General features: G+C 46.9%; 1 protein-coding gene across 2 annotated transcripts in view; it reads right to left on the minus strand.

Annotated features, from left to right (window-relative positions):
- The window catches only part of FBLN5 (fibulin 5), a 63,164-nt gene extending 44,489 nt beyond the window's left edge, over positions 1 to 18,675 (minus strand). For both annotated transcript variants that reach the window (XR_013228567.1, XM_077323512.1), the window contains exons 1-4: positions 18,363 to 18,675; positions 10,638 to 10,692; positions 7,958 to 8,009; positions 3,178 to 3,420 (exon numbers count right to left, since the gene is read on the minus strand). Coding sequence is in view for 1 of the 2 variants with exons in the window: in XM_077323512.1 (XP_077179627.1) it covers positions 3,178 to 3,420; positions 7,958 to 8,009; positions 10,638 to 10,692; positions 18,363 to 18,379 (367 nt within the window). In the remaining variant the exon portion in view is untranslated. The remainder of the gene's footprint in view (positions 1 to 3,177; positions 3,421 to 7,957; positions 8,010 to 10,637; positions 10,693 to 18,362) is intronic.
- Between the last annotated feature and the right edge of the window lie 3,181 nt (positions 18,676 to 21,856).

The raw sequence follows: 21,856 nt of genomic DNA on the forward strand, positions 1-21,856 counted from the left end.
ACTAAATGGTAACATTGGCAGCAATCACAAGCGTGCTTTCCAAGGAGTAAGTCTCAATGAATAGAATCATAGAATCATAGAGTTGGAAGGGGCCATACAGGCCATCTAGTCCAACCCCCTGCTCAACGCAGGATCAGCCCTAAGCATCCTAAAGCATCCAAGAAAAGTGTGTATCCAACCTTTGTTTGAAGATTGCCAGTGAGGGGGAGCTCACCACCTCCTTAGGCAGCCCATTCCACTACTGAACTACTCTGATTGTGAAAAATTTTTTCCTGATATCTAGCCTATATTGTTGTACTTGTAGTTTAAACCCATCACTGCGCGTCCTTTGCAGCTAATGGGAACAGCATCCTGCCCTCCTCCAAGTGACAACCTTTCAAATACTTAAAGAGGGCTATCATGTCCCCTCTCAACCTCCTTTTCTCCAGGCTGAACATTCCCAAGTCCCTCAACCTATCTTCATAGGGCTTGGTCTCTTGGCCCCAGATCATCTTCGTCACTCTCCTCTGTACCCTTTCAATAAAATGGGCTTGACTTCCAAGTAGGCCTTCTTAGGATTGCTCTCATTGCCATCCTTATAGTTCAGTTCACCATGTAATATAGGAATTGGTTGCAGATTTGTCTCTGTCTGAGATTTACCGTAGTAGCCACTACCAATCAGACTGAGCTAATGAACCTTTGGTATGGGTTCCATATTGTACAACCTTTAAAATGTTACCACTTTGAAAAGCAAGCTGACTTGTCACCTAATATGAAGCAGTATCTCTCCTTTATTTATTATGTATTGATTTATTCACCTCTGCTCTCAGACTAACTAGCTTGTGGCAGTTTGAAAATCAGAAAAGCGTAAAATACAGTCAGATACAATTAAAATACAGTAGATATAGTAATAAAAGGTGGCAGAAATCTATGACATTTAACCCCCCACTATACCCACTCGATGAACCCCCTCCACTTGATCCTGTGCTCAGGGGTAGATGGCCAGAAAGTGCATAGAGCTGTCTAGAACAGTGGTCCCCAACCTTTATATCACCGGGGACCAGTCGACGCTTAACAATTCTACTGAGGCCCGGGGGGGGGGGGGTAGTCTTTTGCCGAGGGACATCACCGCCTGAGCCCCTGCTCCACTTGCTTTCCTGCTGGTGCTCCTGACTTCCCGCCACCCACTGGGGGGCGCTGCCAGCAGCATCTGCGCAGTGCAACACCAAGGGGGAACCCCAGCCATGGCGGTTACTGCAGAGCACCAAAGAAGAGCCAGTGGCAGACTGGCAGGGCAGCCCCTGAGGCAGCAGCCGGGGAGGAAGATGAGGAGGAGCAGCGGCCCGGTACCGACTGATCCACGGACCGGTCCCAGTCCCCGGACCGGGGGTTGGGGACCACTGGTCTAGAACATCCTGAGAGGGGGGGGATTTTCTTTGCCCCAATCTCAACCAAACGCCTGGTCGAAGAGCTCTGTCTTGCAGGCCCTGCAGAACTCCGCCAATTCTAACAGGGCCCTTAGCTCTTCCGGGAACTCGTTCTACCAAATAGGGGCCAGGACTGAAAAGGCTCTGGCCCTGGTCAAAGCCAGGCACACTTCACATGGTTACCTCAAGGTAACCTATTAGCACCTGCAGAGTGAAGTGCTCTGTGAGGGCATAAGGAGATAAACAGCCCCTCGGATGTTGGGCCCAGACCACAAATGGCTTTGAAGGTCAATACCAAAAACCTTGAATTTGATCCAGAAACTTGATCCACTGGCAATCATTGCAGCTGTTTCAGAACTGGCTGAATACAGGTCCTCAAAGATGTTCCCATGAGGACCCTAGCAGCCGTGTTTTGCATCAGTTGCAACTTCCAGGTCAAAGCCAAGGGTAGGCCTATGTACAGCAAGTTACAGAAGTCTAGCCTGGAGGAGACTGTTGGGTGGATCACTGTGGCTAAAGTGCTACAGGGTCAGATAGGACCCTAGTAGCCTCACTTGCTGCAGATGGAAAAATGCTAATTGGTTACTCTTGTGACCTGCGCCTCCATTTACAAGGAGGCATCAAAGATCACCCCCAAATTCCTGGCAGATCTGTAACTGGGCCCCTCCCAGGCAGCAGAGATGCATTTCCTAATCTGACTCTTTCCTACCCAGCCACAGGACCTCCATCTTGGAAGGGTTGAGTTTCAACCCATGAAACTGGCTTTAGCCAGACAGTCAACGCTTCTAAACATCTGGCAAATGTCTGGGAAAGGGAATCAGGCCAACCACCCATCAGGAGGTAGAGTTGGGAGTCTTCTGTCCAGCCCCAAACTCTGTATCAGCTGGGCCACTGTGTGCATGTAAATGTTGAACAATGTGTGTGTGTGTGGGGGGGGGGGTATCACTCCTTGTGGCACTCCACAGAAAAGTTGGTAAGGACATGAAGAATTCTCCCCCACAGCCACCCTATATCCAGTTCTGGAGGAAAGCACTCAGCCACTGTAGGGCTGTCCCTCGGATTCTAGGCCAGGTGAGGCAGTGGGCTAATAATTCATCAAATGTGGCTGACAGATCTAATAGCACGAGGAGAGCCATACCACCCCTAATTTATAGCCTCACCTGAAGCAGTATCCATGTCCATTTACTAGTATATTTCATAATGATGATAACATTAGTATAAATATCGGCAGAAAAATGTTCTTAAGTTTCTAGACTGCTGTTCTCCCATTGGTCTTTACAACAAATTAAAAATACATAGCAAGAATATATTCACTGCATATTAAAAATTCTAACATTCAGACCACTAAAATAACCAACCAAAATAACCAACTCTCTACCTAGCAACTTATTTGGCCAATTAGCTACCTAGCTACCTATCCTCCACACACATTTTTATCATCTCATTTCCCGCCTGTTGGATATGGCAGTGCCTCAGCTGCACAGAGGAAAGGAGTGGGGAAGAACTGCAAGGATCAGATGGAGGCCTTTCAATAGATCACTCTGGCCTCATCTGTAGGCCAGGCGGAAGAGCTGTAATAGCTCCGTCAGGGCCCCAGTCTCAAGTGGCAGCTCATTCCACCAGGCTGGGGCCAGGGGCCAGAGACTACCAATGAATTTGCACCAGACGCCCAAAGTGCTCTCCAGGAAACAAAACTGACAGACAACCTTAATACAGTAGCACATTTAGAACAAGCTGTACCTAAGGATTCACAAGGTAGTGTCCTTCTCACCTACACACTGGTTGTCGTCACTCATTTGGTAACCAAACCGGCACACAGCTGTTCTTGCAGCTGCGGGATATGCGGGAGGAGGAGCTGGAGCTGGAGGTGGTGGATAGATGTTAGAATACTGATTCAGATATGGTGACCGAAAAAACGGGTTTGTTCGGGGAGCGCATAAATAGCCACCATTCTGATTCACACACACCATGTCTCCTCTGCAAGCCTCAGCAATCGTCCGACATTCATCGATATCTGAAAGAACCCAGGGACAAACAAAAAAATAAATCAGTACAGCTTGTCAGCCCATTAAATATTTTAGTCAATTCATTTTCTGCTGTTCAAACCAATTCATAATGAATATATTTAAACTGAATCCTTAATCGTTCACATCTATCTATTATAAATATATTTCCTTGTTAGGGAGATTAATTTTTTAAAGGAAGATTAGACAAAATCGTAGAAGATTAGTCCATCAGTGGCTACCCACCATGCACAGGGAACAAACCTCGAATTGAAAAAGCCCTCGACGTGATGCATAAGGGAATGGAGTATTCCACAATCCTTTGACCCTTTTCTTCTTTTACAGAATACAGCCACCAGAGCTGGGGTTTAAAAGACAGGCCAGCATAAAGGAAGAGGGGCTTTAAAGCCTAGCTAGGGCAAATGTGTGCAGTTGTTAGAATATTGAACTGGGTCTGATTGACCTCGGTTTGAATCCCCACACTGAGATGCAAGATTGCTGGGGAACCCTGGGCCTGGCACAAACTCCCAGCCTAACCTACCTCACGAGGCTGTTTGTGAGGATAAAATGAAGAAGATAATTATGTAAGCCCCTCAGGGGAGAAAGGCAGTAAATCAATGAAATAAATAAATACATTCATAAGTACATATTTGTTTTTCTCTAGTGCCGGTCAAAGCAGCAGGAAGACACCAATTTTCAGCAGGGAAATGGAATGATACTACTTATATACCACTTTTCCTGGAATGATACCACTAATATACCACTTTTTATACCACTTTTCCTGGTGTGTTACAGAGCAGATGCTGCTACATGATCCATTCGTGGTGTTTTCACATATCATTCTTAAACAAAATTGACACAAACTTTCCTTGACTTGGATGACCCAGGCTAGCCTGATCTCATCAGATCTTGGAAACGAACCATGGTGGCACGGCTTATAATAACCAACTTTTCTGCTGCTGCTGCTTCATACTCAGGCGGGAAACTACCAAGGAAGTCCAGGATTCTTACTCAGAGGCAAGCAGTGACAAACAATCTCTGTTGGTTTCTTGCCTTGAAGGGAGAGGAGTTTGGTAGATGCCTGGATGAAGCATCCTAAGAATGAAGGCCATTCTTCCGTAACTCAATTTTATTCCCACACTAGCAAGAAAGCCCATTGCAACCAGGAATGCAATGGGCGCTAGGACCCAAGGGACACCGGCAGGTGCAAATCTCTCTCTCTCTCTCTCTCTCTCTCTCTCTCTCTCTCTCTCTCTCTCTCTCTCTCTCAGCAGGAGCCATAGCAGATAATCAGGGCTCATTTGTGGTTTGGCAAGGCTCTCTGTCTCTCTGTCTCTCTGTCTCTCTGTCTCAGGTGTCTGAGAGCAAAGTGGCTAGTGTCCAGGAAAGGAGGGCTGGAGCTGTAGGGGCAGGGCCAATCAGGATGTGGCCAGCACCCTGACTGGCCCTATTCCAACTCAGACACCCCGGACTCATTCCACCCCCCAGGCAGTTTCACAAATATTAAGAGGAACAATGGATAAGGATGATAACAGCAAGCAAGAACCAACATCCAATAATCACAATAACCCTGCCTTTTATAAGCAACCTTCCTGCCCAAAACCTCCCATGTACGGGATCATCCACTACACAGTCAGCCCTTAATGAACTGTTTCCAACCACACATTACACTGGGATTGACTGGACAGACATATCCAGGCCATTTAAAGGAGCAGACACACAGCTGATGGGCAGCTGGACAAGAAATACGTCAAGATCAAAGAGCAAAGGTTGATGGCAGAGGCTGCAAAGTGTGTCTGCGAAGGAAGGACCAAGAGTGAGGAGTCACTGGCAAAGAGGCCTTAGGAACAGCAGAGGCAGGCAGAAGAGAAAGAGAGGAATAGGGTCATAAGCAAAGTTAACCCTTGGTCCAATGTGGAGGCCCGGTCAGAAAGCACCCAGAGAGCCAAGGGACAGCATGGCCAATGATGTCATTGTCACAGCCAGTTTCTGGAATAAATACATGTTATTTGAAACAACTCCAAGCATGATGCCTGGTGCTCTTGGGGAGTCCAAAGTGAACACCTCTTTTGCTCTGACTTAAATGGGAAATGGCAGGAAGGGGGCAGCAAAGCCCTGTGTGGAAGCTCTGCCTACAGCCAACCTGAGGAGGGCGACAGTGGAGCTAAGTTCTGTTCTTCTCCTGTTGCCTTCAGTCCTTTAACAGGCATTATTTAAAAGTTAACAGTTGAGACACAACTCAGTTGTGAGTCCTGGCTTAGCTGCAAAGGGAGAGATGGGGATGCAGGGCCATGGGAAAGGGGTCACCAAGCTTTCTGTTACATTGCTTCTTCTGTGCCAGGGCAACAGGGGGGCAGGGGCAGCAGCAGGTAGGGCAGGGATAGAGCATGTGGACCTCATCCTTGTCCCCCTCCAACCCATCTGGCTCTTCCCCCCATACGGAAACAGCCTATATAGAAATCCTGCCACATGAAATCTTATATACAGAAACCCTACTACAAGAAATATGGTTCCTACACAGGTCCCCTGCAAGTGGTGGATTTTAGAGCTCAGTAAAGTGAAGGTAGAGCCTCTTGTGGCGCAGAGTGGTAAGGCAGCAGACATGCAGTCTGAAAACTCTGCCCATGATGTTGGGAGTTCAATCCCAGCAGCCGGCTCAAGGTTGACTCAGCCTTCCATCCTTCTGAGGTCGGTAAAATGAGTACCCAGCTTGCTGGGGGGTAAACGGTAATGACTGGGGAAGGCACTGGCAAACCACCCCGTATTGAGTCTGCCATGAAAACGCTAGAGGGCGTCAACCCAAGGGTCAGACATGACCCAGTGCTTGCACAGGGGATACCTTTACCTTTTAAAGTGAAGGAAATTAACTTACTTTAATACTAGAGGTTTGCCGCTATTGTGATGATATTTAGATTTTCTCCACCAAGCATCAAAAGGTCTTGAGCTATTTCTCATTACCACATACATCACTCAGTGTAGCCTTCTGAATCGGGCAGTTGCATGTTCCTGAATTACAGTCTATTTGGATTCCCAAGCATTTAACCTTTCAAAAAATTATTTCAGTCAATACATCTGTCACACTTTTCTGCCAACTCTACTGTTTTCCTAGAAGTCTGTGGTGTCAAAATACAGGAAGTAGCTAATTCCCAATTTGAATGATCTAATTCCCATCCTAATACTGGATTAAGTTTTCATTTGCCTCCTCTTCTTCCAGTTTTGTTTTGCTGATTAGAAATTGGCATCTACAGATTCACTCGGGAATTATGGATCTGTGCTCAGATCTCTAGAATCCAAGTCCAATAATTTGCCATTGCCACACATCATTCTTATATCCTCTTTGCGTTATTCATTGGGATGAATCCTTTCTAGCAAAAACAGAGCAGTATTCATAGCACTGAAATTTCCTTGCTCCCTTTTCCATCTGCAGCATATTGTGCTCTCTGACTTGGGGGATAAAGTGGAGGTCTAAAGTGAAAGTAGGAACCAGCAAAAGTTTGACACACAACCCCCTTTTCTCATCATAGGGCTTTTGATTAAAGTGGAGTGAAAATTGGTGAATGGCACATTAACAATTTGAGGTCTGCAGATGACAACACAATGCTGGCAGAAAATAGTGAAGACTTGAAACAACTGCTTTAACCTTCATCAGTAGTTGTTTTAAGTCTTCACGATTTTCAAGATTTTCTGTCCCTTGGCTCCATCATCAACTAAAAAGGCGACTGCACTCAAGAAACCAAGAAATCAAGGCTGGGAAGGGCAGCCATGAATTGGAAAAGGTCTCTGGCAGACAAGGTCAAGTTAAATCATGCTGCAGTATTCCCTATTTATATGTATGGGTGCAAAAACTGGGTAATGGAGAAAGTGGATTCATTTGAAATGTGGTATCAGAGAAGAGTTTATGGACACAAGGGACTAAAAAGACAAATCAGTATTTTCTAGATCTGAAGACATTTTACAAGTCACATTAGGACCGTTTATGCACTGAGAACTTCACTGCCCCAGCTCTCATGCAGGAGCACAAATCGGGGGCGGATGAGGTGCACCAGGCCAAATTCTCCCCTATGTGGGTGCAGGAAGAAGTGGGGCAACCTGCCACGACTAAAACTCCAGCCTGCAGCCCGGCATGAAACCTCCAGTGCATAAACGGTCTAGGAGAAGACAAGAGCTACTGGAAGAAACAATAATGCTAGGAAAAGTTGAAAGCAGAAAAAGAGGAAGACACAACAGGAGATGAATTTGTTGTTGTTGTTTTTGATGTTGTTGTTGTTATATCATTAATTTGATTTGTAGACCACCCTACTCCAGCAACAGTATCATGGCGGTTAACAGCATGTAAAAACCCACACATGCATGGTTTTAAAAACAATAGATAGTTAAAACCCAATTTCTTATATAAAATGTATTAAATGCTCCAACCATCCCTTTAAGTAAAATTACTAGGCTGAGTTTAGGGACTGAGAGCCCCAAACTCCAGTGATGGGGGGAGGTATCAATAAACAAAGACTATGAATCCCTGTTTCAAAACAACTGATATAGTCGAAATCTTACCTAAGCACTGGCCTGTGGTACGGTCCACCTCAAATCCATTTGAGCATTGTTGCTAAAAAGAAAACAGAAAGGATATTCAATACAAATACTATATGAACATAAATCCACAGATTGGATAGAATACTACCCAGCCCCTTGCTCTTCTATGCTCATTCCAGAAATATACAACTCGTACACAATATACAGGGACCACTTGTCCTATCTGAGGGACCACTTGTCTCCTTATACCCCCTGCAGGGCTCTCCACTCTACTGGAGATCCCTGGCCCTAAGGAAGCATGCCTGGCCTTGACCTGGGCCAGGGCCTTTTTGGTCCTGGCCTCAATCTGGTGGGATAAACTCCCCGGTGAGCTGAGGGCCCTGACAGAGCTATCAGAGTTCTGTAGGGCCTGGAAAATAGAGCTCTTCTGCCAGGGCTTGGGTTGAGGTCAGGGCTAGGAACAATGGGGCCCCTAGTCAGGCTACACGGTAACATCTATCGTACCCCACTCTCGGGAGAGGAATGGCTGCAGGGATGGGGGAGGGACTACACAGCCAACCTTGTTTTATCTTTTCAGCTCATGTTCTGGGATGGGGTTTTTATGTTTTATGGGGGGTGGGGTTGTATATTGTACCCCACCACGAGTCTCTGGAGAGTGGCGGGCTAAAAAATCTAAGAAATAAATAAATGGGTGTGTTACGGGAAATTGATCCTATGAGGCATATTGCTACGGGAATATTTCCAATTTTGCGTATTTCTGTGAGCAACAACATTTTCTCCCTGTGCAGAATTATATTTTAATCCAACTCAGAGCTCTCTGTGCCGTAACACACACTTCTTCCGCTCGAGGCTAAGGAACTGGGAACTGTTTGAGATTGGGAGGGAAAGATTACGCAGTGGGTAGCTCAATGAAACAGTCAGCTCGGTGTGGGTGGATGCTGGAGATTATAAGGACTGCAAATAAAATGGCAAATACAGTAATGCTCCGATAGATCTACGGTGTACAGAAGAGGACTGGCAAAACAGGGATTCTCAGTTGTAATTCTGCAAGTTCTCCAGGTCCTACTTGTCGGTTTGGCAACCCTAGGCCTTCCAGCATACTCTAGGGCCTAGTCTGCACACAATAGATAATGCACTTTCAATGCGCTTTAGAAGTAGATTTTCCTGTTCTGCACAGGAAAATCCAGCTGCCAAAGCACATTGAAAGTGCATTATCCTATGTGTGCAGACTAGGCCTAGGTCAGAGGTGACCAAATTGGGGTAATTTGTATGACCGTAAGCCTGGCTGCTTGTTACTCTGCAACAGCGGCCACCCTAGGGCAGCCAGGATTTGGAGACTTGGAGTCTGGGAGGTCCAGGTTCAGATGCCCATCTTGCTGTGGAAACTCATGGGATGAGTTTGGACCAGTCACACGTGTTCAGCCTAACCTACCTCACAGGGTTGTTGCACAGATAAAAAGGAGAGAATAATGTGAGTCGCTTTGCTCCACAGTGTGAAGAAAGACTATAGCTTTCCTCAGTAGAGGCTGCAGAGGGAAAGGAGATGGAAAGTTGAAGACAGAAGGGCAGGTGGAGGTAGGCTGGCTGTTGGGTGGGAAGGTGATAGGGCTGCCAACACCAAATTGGGAAATTCCTAGAGATTTGCAGGGTGGAGTCTGGGATGGGAGGGATTTAAGGAGTGGAGGGACTCCAAAGCAGCCATTTCCTCCAGAGGAAGTAATCTTGCCAACCTCCAGCTGAGGGCTGGAGAGCACCCAGAATTACAACTTATGTGAGGACAGAGATCGCCTCCCTAGAAAAAAATGACTACTTTGGAAGGACATTATACCTTCCTGAATTCCTTTCCATCCTCACACCTGACCCTTCCAAGGCTTTACCCCCAGATCTCCAGCAATGTCCTGACCTGAAACTATCAGGCCTAAAGGGAACTGGAACTGGGAGATCTGCTGTGATTCTTAGAGCACTGCCACTGCCCCTGATGCTGCAGGGGGTGGGAGGAGGAAGCAGGGCAGCTGGAAGGGCTGCTGCTACCACTACAGCTGGACTGGGAGGGGGAAGCAGGCAGGAGATGGAGGGCACAAATAGAGAGTAATGGGGGGGGGGAGATAAAAAAATTTAAATGATTTTCCTGCCATGCTGACAGAGATTATTCAATAATGAGAAAATGTGGCTCTAACCCATCACTGTACACAGAGTGTAGTGGTTAGGAGTGCGGACTTCTAATCTGGCGAGCCAGGTTTGATTCTGCGCTCCCCCACATGCAGACAGCTGGGTGACCTTGGGCTTGTCATGGCACTGATAATGCTGTTCTGACTGAGCAGTGATATCAGGGCTCTCTCAGCCTCACCCACCCCACAGGGTGTCTGTTGTGGGGAGAGGAAGGGAAGGTGACTATAAGCTGCTTTGAGACTCCTTCAGGTAGAGAAAAGCAGCATATAAGAACCAACTCTTCTTCTTCAGTAATATCAGGGCTCTCTCAGCCTCACCTACCTCACAAGGTATCTGTTGTGGGGAGAGGAAAGGGAAGGCAACTGTAAGCCGCTTTGAGACTCCTTCAGGTAGAGAAAAGCGGCATATCATAACCAACTCTTCTTATTCTTTTACACTGAATCTAATTGCATAGCTTTCTGTTCCAACACTGTGCCTGCCAATGACCTCCCCCCACAAGAACAATTAAGATATTTCTAAATGTATCTCTCACCTGTGTCTTTCCACGACTTATAAGGCAGCCGACCACCATGAAAATGGTCAGTATCCTGCAACCAGAAAGGAAAGAGGCTGTAAACATTGCCCTGTGGATGGTTAACATGTGGGGTTAGGTACAGGCAACCCACTGTTCCCTGATGCAACTCCCCGGCATTCAGAGCCATACCAGAGGGAAGATTAGCTGAGAGCAGCTTCCCCTCATCAGGCCTGAGAAGTCAGTGTGGACAATGAACACTTTCATAACTGCAGCCGCCACTAGAAGAACGCAAGATGCACATGTCTGGATGATCAAAGCCAGACCCTGGCTATCCCACAGTGAATCATGCATTTCACAAATTTCCAACAAAGAGTCAATTAACAAGTTATGTATATAGGGCTGCCAATCTCCAGGTTGTGGCTGGAGATCTCCTGGGATTATAACTGGTCTTCTGGGGACAGAACAAACTGAGAGTCCAGTGGCCCCTTTAAGACCAACAAAGATTTATTCAAGGTGTGAACTTTCGAGTGCAAGCACTTTTCCTCAGACTATGAACTGACCATCTTGACAGTGGGGATATAGAGCAAAAGTTGATCCTGTTAAATTAGGAACCTGTGTCACAACATCCAAATGCAGCCCTATGATAATTCTTTGCTAAAACAGCTAATTGGTCCCCTGGAATTCAGTTGTAGTTCACAAAAACATAGGAGAAATAAAACTGTCTATGTCAGTGATTAACAGCTTCCACTTTACCATTTGTTGCTGGCCCCCTCGGTCTCCACCCAAGTGTGAAACATTCCTGCTACCCACTTGAATCTATCCATCTGGGGACAGAGATCAGTTCCTCTGGAAAAAATGCCTGTTCTTCAGGGTAGACTCTGGCATTAGGCCCCATTTATGTGCCTCCGTTCCCCAAACCTTGCCCTTCTCAGGCTCCACCCCCCCCCAAAATCTCCAGGTATTTTCCAAACAGAGCTGGCAACCCTATATGCACAGTCACATTTATCTTTTAAAAAATGTTTAAGCAAGCAGTCTCTAGAGGGCTATGAGTTTGATCAGACAGATGGTGAGAAGTTCTTGCCAACTTCTGGAATCCCACTGGCTGTGCTTGTCATCAACACTGGTAGCCCATTTGGCTGTCAAAGGAGAGGGTCACTTCAATGTTTCCCTCCCAGCTGTTACCTTTTTTCTGCAGGATGAAAAACAGCAGACTGAGCATGATTTTTGTACAAGAAAAAAAAACACAATAAAGGGATGTGCAGCCCACCCCATTGCTTGTCAGATGAGAGCAGGCTTGATGTAGGGGCTAGGAATGCCAACTTCTATTCTGGAGAGCCGGGTTTGATTCCCAGCTCCCCCACATGAAGCCAGCTGGGTGACCTTGGGCTCACCACAACACTGATAAAGCTGTTCTGACCAAGCAGTATCAGGGCTCTCTCAGCCTCACCCACCCCACAGGGTGTCTGTTGTGGGGAGAGGAAAGGGAAGGCGAATGTAAGCCACTTTGAGATGCCTTCAGGTAGAGAAAAGCAGCATATAATATCCAACTCTTCTTGTCCCCTGAAACTCTCCATCTGTTAACTGCTTTAATGAAAAGAAAACAAAGTCACACACTTGAGTATAATGTGTAATTTAGCCCGGCATCCTTTCCATTCCCTGTATTAAACATGGAGGAAACATATCCCTCTTACAAACGTGAAGAGAATGCAAAATTAAAACACTTTGTGGAGCCAGCCCACAGTGCTTCTGAATGAGTCATTGTTCTGTGCATTAAGACAGGTAACATCGCTGCATTTCCTAGGGGTGCCAGTTTCCATGTGCGACCTGGGGATCCCCTGGAATTACAGCTCTTCTCCAGAATACAGAGAACAGTTCCTCTGGAGAAAATGGCAACTTTGGAGGGTGGACTCTGTGACCTTGCATCCTACTGAGCTCTCTGCCCTCCTCAGGCTCTATTCCCCAAATTTTCAGGAGTTTCCCAACCTGGATCTAGCAACCCTATCTCCCATCCTGTGCCAGTGGCCAGGGGAGATCTGGCCTTCCTAATTAGGAATAACTAATAATCTACCCACTCCCAATTAAAGAAGTCAATGCCAGAACAAGTAAATCATGCATTGAGTCATGACAACCTACAACTGGTGATGGGAGATCTCTTGGCATTACAGCTGGTCTCTAGGCAACAGAGAAGCGTGCCCCTGGAGAAAATGGCTGCTTCAGAAGGTGAACTCAATGGTGTTGTACCCCTCCCCAAACCCTGCTCTCTGCAGTCTTCACACCCTAAACCTCCAGGAATTCCCAACCCAGAGCCAGCAACCCTTGGAGGGAACTTCTTCCGTGAATATCTGTGGTTTGGTCTCCAGGCTCTATTTGGGAATAACAGGGTTAATCTCTCTCATAAACCGAATGCTCACTCAGCAATGGGAAAGGCTGTTCCAATCAGCCATTCGTTCTTCCAGATGAAAGATCATGCATGAACTTCTAAAACCTTGGCAAGCTTCCCTCACACACTTTGTCCTTGGAAAGAGGAAATTAAGCGACTTCAGGGCTGAGGCCAGGGTGGGGGATGTCTGGGTGAATGCCCTGCCCTGGGAAATTCTGAAGCTGAAGCCGGACATGTATATTTCCCTAAACCTCCCCAAAACATTTTAAAAGCTTTGTTCTTATAGTTCTTTATTATCTCGTTCAATTTTTCAAAACATTATGTTTTTCAGAAGAGTGTATCTTGTCGAACATCACAGCAGTGTTGTTGGGAGCTGGCATGGCGTCAGGGCCATAAGGAGGCCTATGGTATGCTGTCTTCTTTGACACAGGGATTTTCTCCCTCATGGGCTGCTGGAAGCCCTCTCCATAAAGGGTACCATATAGGACTGCCAGCTCTGCAAGAACCTGAGGGTGGAGACTGAAGAGGGAGGGACTTCCGTGGGGAATAATGCCATCAAACAGGGGTGGCTACACTGTGGCTTACCGGATGTCCATGGATTACAATTCCCATAGGCCCTCTGCCAGGGTTCCCCTGCCTTGCCAGGGCTCATGGGAATTGTAGTCCATGGACATCTAGAGAGCTACAGTTTGTCAACCCCTGCCATGGAGTCCACAATTTTCTTCACATGTACTTATCCTGTCACTTGAAAATCAACTGTAACCCCAGGAGATCTCTAGACACTGCCTAGAATTGGCAACCCTACATCCAGATGACATTATGCCAATCCATTTCTCCATTCCCCATTTCCCCCCTCCTTTCCCTGAAGGAATTAAAGTAAAGGTAAAGTTATCCCCTATGCAAGCACCGGGTCTTGTCAGACCTGTGCGGTGACACCCTCCAGCGTTTTCATGGCAGACTCAATACGGGGTGGTTTGCCAGTGCCTTCCCCAGTCATTACTGTTTTACCCCCCAGCAAGCTGGGTACTCATTTTACCGACCTCGGAAGGATGGGAGGCTGAGTCAACCTTGAGCCAGCTGCTGGGATCGAACTCCCAGCCTCATGGGCAGAGCTTCAAATTGCATGTATGCTGCCTTACCACTCTGCATCACAAGAGGCTCTCTGAAGGAATTAGAAAACTCATTCAAAATTGCACAGTAGTTGCAAATTGAAATCGCTACTGTTTTGCTGTTATGCACAACGTCGTTGACAATCTGCAACACTCCTGAAACCAATCCGCAAAAAGCGCTTCGTTGTAGCGCTTTCAGGGAAATCCCAAAAAGTGGATTCACCCTCCAGAAAGCGCTACACTCTTGCAACCAATCTGCAACACTAGCGGGAAAGTTCTGTGCGTTACCATTGTTGCGGTTTCTGCAAAGTCCCTCCCCCTAGCTCTCTCCTCTGATCTTCCGGTGAAGTGATCGCCATTTTTTTTTCTCGGAGCAAGCGGAGATCAACGCACCGGCGAGCCTTAGTTTACCCAGCGAGGCTTCCCTGGCTGCAGTCCATCCCCAGAGCTGTTTTAAGTCACCAAGCACCAAGCAACACACAGCTCCGTTTGCTGGTTTATTTTCCCTTTATTTTTCACTCTATTTTCAGCTGAAAATCGCACCCATGTGGGGGGGGGGGGTATTTTTTTTTCACTTGGGGGGAGCGTGGCAACGATGAAATGGCAGCTCAAACACCACCTGCTAGCTAGATGGGTCTCTTGGTTGCAACGAATCAACGCAGATTCGTTGCAATGTGTGTGTTTTATTTAAAAACCTTCCTTAAAGGGAAAGGGGCTTTTTGGGAGCATGATAACGGCCACCCATTGGCTGCTTGACGGCCAGGGGCAGGACAAAGCTCCGCAATATCACTTCCTGGCTAGCGATTTTTGCCGAGACCGGACACCTGTGGGAAACAATAGAAACGCAACTGGATTCCACTACAAAGGCAGGTATGCATAACGACGAATTCCACTATTTAAAATGGCTTTTTTTCATTCCGCAACCAATTTGCTACATAGATCCTGGTGCGGAATGGCCCCTAATTTTCTCTGATTTGAAAGGGGAACCTGCAGGGTGGGAAGAGTGGAGCCTCCATTTTGACATTTCAGTGTGGAATCAAATTCTGCTTACAAAATGCTGCCCTCTACCTCACCAGTCCCCTTCCCCTTGCCCTGCCAAGCCACACTGTAATGTTACATTAGGCCAAATGGCTGCTTTGAAAGAAATTATGCCCTGCAGAGACCCCTCTCCTCCCTAACTCCTGCCTTACCTCAAAGCTGACAACCCTTGGCCTCACTGAATAAGAAAAATGTGAAATCCATTCCCCCATGGGCCCTGCATAGATCAATGTTGCTTCTATACTGATACATTCAGTGTCCTAGAATCATAGAATAATAGAGTTGGAAGGGACCGCATGGGTCATCTAGTCCAACCCCCTGCACTATGCAGCACAACAATAATGAAGTGTTTCTAATGTGGAAACACATCTACTGGATATGACTACGCACACAACACCCGTTGTCCCATCCCAGGGAGCACGTCAGTAGATGGTGGCTAGCCAGGCCTGGTGCTGAGCCCCACTCACTGTGCTGCCTCTTCCTCTACCACTCGTCTCGGCCATCAGGAGTGTGAAGATGGCCTCAGAAGACAAGCGAAGGAGGTGGTGGTGGGGCAGCAACCAGGGCCTCACCAGCCACCACCGTGCCCATCGTGTGGAATGTAATGGGCTCTCTAAAACTGAAATGGGCTGCATGTCCATATCCATGAAGGCACAAAACTTGCCCCTGCCGCAATAGCATCAGCAAGTGACAAGAGAATAGGCGGGAACAACATCCACACATACCTCATCCCTGTTTGGCTTGCTGACGTAGGTTCTCCCGTTGCCCATCTTCCCATGGCCTTAGAGGTGCCTGCCTCCAGGTGAGGCCTGGAGATCTCCTGGAATTGTAGCTCATCTCCAGGTGACAGAGATCAGTTCTCCTGGAGAAAATGGTAGCTTTGAAGGGTGGACTGTGGCATTGTCCGAGGTCTCTGTGCTTCCCAGGCTCCATCCCCTAACCTCCAGGGGATCAATTCTGGGAGATATTCAGGACTCAGTTGGAGACTGGCAAAACTAGAGGCACCCAGTAATGCAAGATAATTCACTCTCTATATCTGATTTTGTGCCAAAAGACCTTAAAAGTGAGTTAGTTAATAGCATCCCACCAAGCCATATTAAAAGGACATCTTTTTCTTCAGGCAGCCTGTAGCTCCCAAGAGCAATTGAGGCTAATTCTGGGGATCCCTGCATCCCACCTGGATGCTGGCAACCCTAATGAGAACCAGGGGTGAGGGGATCTGAAAGAGACAGGTCCAGACCCCCTCCTCTTGAATCAGGACCCTGTCATCTGGGTCACACAGGGCCTGTCACTCAGCCTGGCCCACTTCATCGGAAATTTGGAAGGGATGGGGTGGTAGAGAGGGAAGTCCGGTGTGCCTCCTCAAGATCCTCAAAGGTAGGATGAGGGAAGAGAGGAAACAATGAGAGACAGATCATGGCCATGTATAACACTTCCTGGTGTGCCTATTAAATAGTCATATTTGTGGAAGATTAAGTAACTGCTATTAATATAAACTAATTGAAACCAGCTTAGAAAGGCCATCTTTCAGAAAAGAAGCCACTTGCCCCCGATTACCAGCCACTTCAAGAGGTTACGACAGCCAATGCATCCAACGGCCACTAACTAACCCATTTTCTAGTTCCGATGGCAGCTTCTCAAACCCTTCAGAATAAGCACAGAAAAACCAGCACATCCCAAAGCTAGCAGTCCTTTCCAGGCAGATGTTGCTTCTTTGGCAGCTTTCCTAAGCTGCAGAAAAATAGACTTGTTCTCCAGAGTGATTGCCCGGAATCGAATCCACTGCAATTGGAAGTGCTGGGTCACCCACCGTTTAACATTGCACTTCGTCCAGGGATCCTCCAAAAGCCTTCTAGAGCCATGGGATCATTTCAAAAGCACCTCTCCGGATGCAATGCAAAACATGCACCATTTCGTTTTAGCACGTCACATAAAATGAAACTACATTGCATAACAAGAAAATTCGGGCTTGCAGCTGGGTGCACACTTAACAGCCTATCCTGGTGATGTGACAAGGACACCTGTACAGTACCCATTGATCTGCTAGCACATGGCTATACATTCACCTTAACAAGTAAGCTTCAAATGGAGGTTATGAAAAGGCCCCGGAGAACCTTGGTCTCCCCCCTGCTGAAATCAAAGCACTGCCAGCTGAGTCTGCTAAATGTCACCAGAGGAATTTTCAGAATCAAATGACCACAATCAAACTAGACAACAAGGTTAACCTTTTGGGAAAACTCCTTAACCCCCTATTCAAACTTAAAAACATGTAGTTGTCTCCTTCCGTTCAACATGCACCCCGGTCTTCCTTTTTTCCCTGTGTCAACTTTTGCAATTTCAAAATTGAGATGGTGTCGAAGATTCTCAGGTCGAAGATTAGTGTCACCCAGCATTTGTTCAAATGTTCACCTACCTTCCTTTCTGTGCAACAGCCTTGCAAAGTAGGTCAGTACTGCTATCCTCATACTGAAGGAAAAGAGAGATTGCCTTGCCTAAAGCCACCTAGTGATTCATGACAGAGTTAAGATTTGAGCTGGGGGCTTCCGGATATGTTATTTACAGAGCCATCCTAAGTGGAATCTTTACTTTCTAAGGTCAGTGACACGGCATGTCTCTGAGCCACTGTACTATTCCCCTTCTCTTTAAAGGCCTCATTGGCAGAAGCAGTGTGACAATATATATTTATGATGCTGTGAGTTTTAAAACCCATCTTTGTACTCTACAAAACACCAGAAGGTTCCTCTTGGTTAGGGTTGCCAGGTCCCCCTTGGCCACTGGCAGTGAGCAGATGGGGGGATGAAAAATTATGGTCTGCAACCCGATCTTCAAGACACCTATACTCCAGCGAGACATAGCACAACCCCTTCAAACTGTCAAGAAAACGTCAAACGCAGCACGCTGGTTTAGCAAAATTGCTAATAGGAAATTTCACCACAATTAAATGACCCACAAGCTGAAATCAACAACTGCTCATGCACACCTGGGGAGACTGTGCATCTTGGTAAGTTGCCGGTGCCATAAAAGCCAGAATATAGTGCAACTGAGACTGTCCCATGTGGAATACATAAAACACTAAAGAATCAGGTCCCCTTGCCCCAGTTCTGTTTCTTTACACGGAACTCTGATGAGATGGGCAGTCCTTCGCTCTGGACTGAGTACGGCATTTGACAAACAATAATTTAAAAGATAATAATGCATTAAGTGCACAGGACGTACCTTTTTAATCCTGTCATGTCCAAAGCAGTGAAGGAAGCCGAGGCGATGAAAACGGTGCTGCGAATATTTGCTGAGTAGTTAGAACCTGGGTTCGTGCATTAGAGCTTTTGCTAGAAGTCCAGCCCGACCATCATTTATTTATCCCAGGAAATGAAAGCGCAAATAATACAGAAGCAGAGTTAGAGAGAAAAAGAGTGAGGGAAGGAAGGAAGAGGGAGGGAAGGAGGGGAGAAGAGGGAAGGGAGAAGGAGAGGTCTGCTCCTCCTCAGACCCTGGAGAGAATACAGCAAAGGCACCTGGTTTTGCTTAGTACTCTTCTGTAATTCAGCATTAAACCAATTGGAGGAGGAATGTTAAAAATGAACACTTCATTTTCTAAGTATGTTAAACAATGCAAATGGGAGGCCTCAGCCTGGGGACAGCTGGTTTAGATTAGAGAGCTCACCAACTGGCTAGACTCCTCACAACACTCCTGAGGAGCCTGCCAGGAGAAGGAGAAAACGCTGGACATTGGAAGGGAAGCCGCTGCTTCTTTTGCAGACATTATCAGGAAGGGTGCCTCATCCAAAGGGAGCACTGGCACAGGGCAGGGAGCATCGTAGAAGAAGAAGAAGACTTGGTTCTTATATGCCGCTTTTCTCTACCCGAAGGAGTCTCAAAGCGGTTTACAATCACCTTCCCTTTCCTCTCCCCACAACAGACACCCTGTGAGGTGGGTGAGGCTGAGAGAGCCCTGATATTATTGAAGGAGAAGAAGAGCTGGTTCTTATATGCCGCTTTTCTCTACCCGAAGGAGTCTCAAAATGGTTTACAATCACCTTCCCTTTCCTCTCCCCACAACAGACACCCTGTGAGGTGGGTGAGGCTGAGAGAGCCCTGATATTACTGAAGGAGAAGAAGAGCTGGTTCTTATATGCCGCTTTTCTCTACCCGAAGGAGTCTCAAAGCAGCTTACAATCACCTTCCCTTTCCTCTCCCCACAACAGACACCCTGTGAGGTGGGTGAGGCTCAGTCAGAACAGCTTTATCAGTGCTGCGGCAAGCCCAAGGTCACCCAGCTGGCTGCATTTGGAGATGGAGTGGAGAATCAAACCCGCCTCGCCGGATTAGAAGTCCACACTCCTAACTGCTACACCAAACTGGCTCTCTCATTGTGAGCACGAAACTGTTGAAAGCGACAGACACACATCAAGGGCCTTCCACAAAGAGTGAGGCTGCATAGATCTCGCCTGTCTGCCCACTGCTGACACATATCTGACCAATGGCACACTAGGAAAAGCTGGGGCCGCCTAGCAGATAAAGAACTAGACTTTGTGGCAGTCACTAGGGTGGCCAGCTCTGGGTTGGGAAATCCCTGGAGACTTTGGGGGTGGGGCTAGGAGTGGATGGGATTTGGAGCAGGGAGGGACCTCAGTTGAGTATAATGCGATGGAGCATAAAACTGATATTTTCAGGTTAATAGGGTACAATGGAAATGTGACACGTACACATAGCTTGTGTTACCCTAGCACCTTTAGATCTGAAGAAATGAGCAGGGAAAGGTCCTTTCCAGCTATATTTTGGCCTTTGAAGGAGGACTTATTGGATCAAGGCATGGCAGCAATCACTGGGAGATTTGATTCCTAATTTGTATGAGCCACCTACGCCTAGGTGCCTGCTACTGTTCCATAGCAGCCTGCCTATGAACACCACTGTGGTAAAGCGGTTAGAGCTTCCGGGTAGGGTCTGGGGGATCCATGTCCAAATCTCTGTCATGTTGTGACCGTTCCCTGGGTGATTTTGGTCCAGTCACATACTTTCAGCCTAACCTACCTCACAGGGTTGTTGGGAGGACAAAACAGAAGAGGGGAGAATAATGTCCGCTGTTTTGATCCCCACTGAGGAGAAAGATGAGGTATAAATGAAGAAGACAAATAAGAAATGGGATGGGAAGCAGCTAGGTTGGTGAGTGGCTGAGAAGATAATGAAACAGATAAAGAGGAAAGGATATGGGAGTGGCCAGAAGGAGGAGGAGTTAATGTGGGGAGAGGGATACAGGGGAAGGAGACCTTGAGGATCCCCTACAATACAACTGGCCCCGGCCCAGTAGTTGGTGCCATACAACTGGGCCATAGTTTTCCTAGGCAGAGGCAGGGCAAGGGGAGACTGAAGACAGAGGGTCAGATAAATCCAGGTTAGCTTTTGAGTGGGAAGGAGAGAAAGAAGCAGGAAAAAGAGAGAGGAAATAGTGGGGGAGAGGGAAATGAGCAGCCCTTGCTAGTCCCCTCTTGTAGAAATATGATACTCATTCAAATATCCACATCTATATAATTCTTACATGAGCCTCTTGTGGCGCAGAGTGGTAAGGCAGCTGTCTGAAAGCTCTGCCCATAAGGCTGGGAGTTCAATCCCAGCAGCCGGCTCAAGGTTGACTCAGCCTTCCATCCTTCCGAGGTCGGTAAAATGAGTACCCAGCTTGCTGGGGGGTAAACGGTAATGACTGGGGAAGGCACTGGCAAACCACCCCGTATTGAGTCTGCCATGAAAACACTAGAGGGCGTCACCCCAAGGGTCAGACATGACTCGGTGCTTGCACAGGGGATACCTTTACCTTTTTATATAATTCTTTGTTACATATTGTGAAGAAAGGAATGTGTGAGCTGGGCTGGTTTGATAGATATATATAGGGCTCCTACTAGGTTTTTCACTTTACTGCATTTTATACATATGCCATAGGGAGGGAACTCTCACACTGCCCACAGAGTTAGTACCAAACACCATTAAATGCATTTAGAATCTCTGAAAAACAGGAAACATAGAAATTAATTTGGCCAGTCAGAAAGATAGGAGATGGGTTGCTTTGTTTTGGTTTTGATGAGCTGAAACAAGACCGGGAGCAGACTGCCTCTAAAACGCTAGACAGCTGACACATTAAATTTCTTCTCATAAGCATGAATGCATATTTTACATCTCATCTCACAGGTATATAATTTAAACAGGCAAGCCCCTATATGCGTAATCTGCTAACCGCAGATGGGAATACAGCTGGTTTCAAAAATTCCTTGTTGTCACTTTTAATATTCTTTTGCAGTAAATAGTACCAACCAGACCACTGACAGGTCTGGCTGTCTCAGGCAATTTGGTTCTTTCCTTTTGGGGAAAAAATGACATCTGGCACTCCAGTGTTAAAGGCGGGTAGGGCTTGATGGTCTGCGAAGGAGACTGAAGGCAAGACTCATTAATTCTGCCCTGGGAAAGCTAGTCACTCTGCATTATAGTACATAAACATAGCACACTCATAAAGAAAGATGTCTGTCCACAAGACATGGCTTGGTAATAACCATTGGCAAAGGAGGAGATCCATGTCCTATGAAGTCAACCATTTTTAACAGTCCTTTTTGCAGGATTGGTCTGGAACCTACTGAGTTAAGCAAAGACTGTTCCCGGTGTTGTTGGACATCTTTCAAAGTATTTCTTTTAAAAATATTTTTTCTTGGTTCTGTCATTGTGAAGTA

The sequence above is a fragment of the Paroedura picta genome, chromosome 2 (genome assembly GCF_049243985.1).
Source record: "Paroedura picta isolate Pp20150507F chromosome 2, Ppicta_v3.0, whole genome shotgun sequence".
In the NCBI taxonomy this organism is placed as follows: domain Eukaryota; kingdom Metazoa; phylum Chordata; class Lepidosauria; order Squamata; family Gekkonidae; genus Paroedura; species Paroedura picta.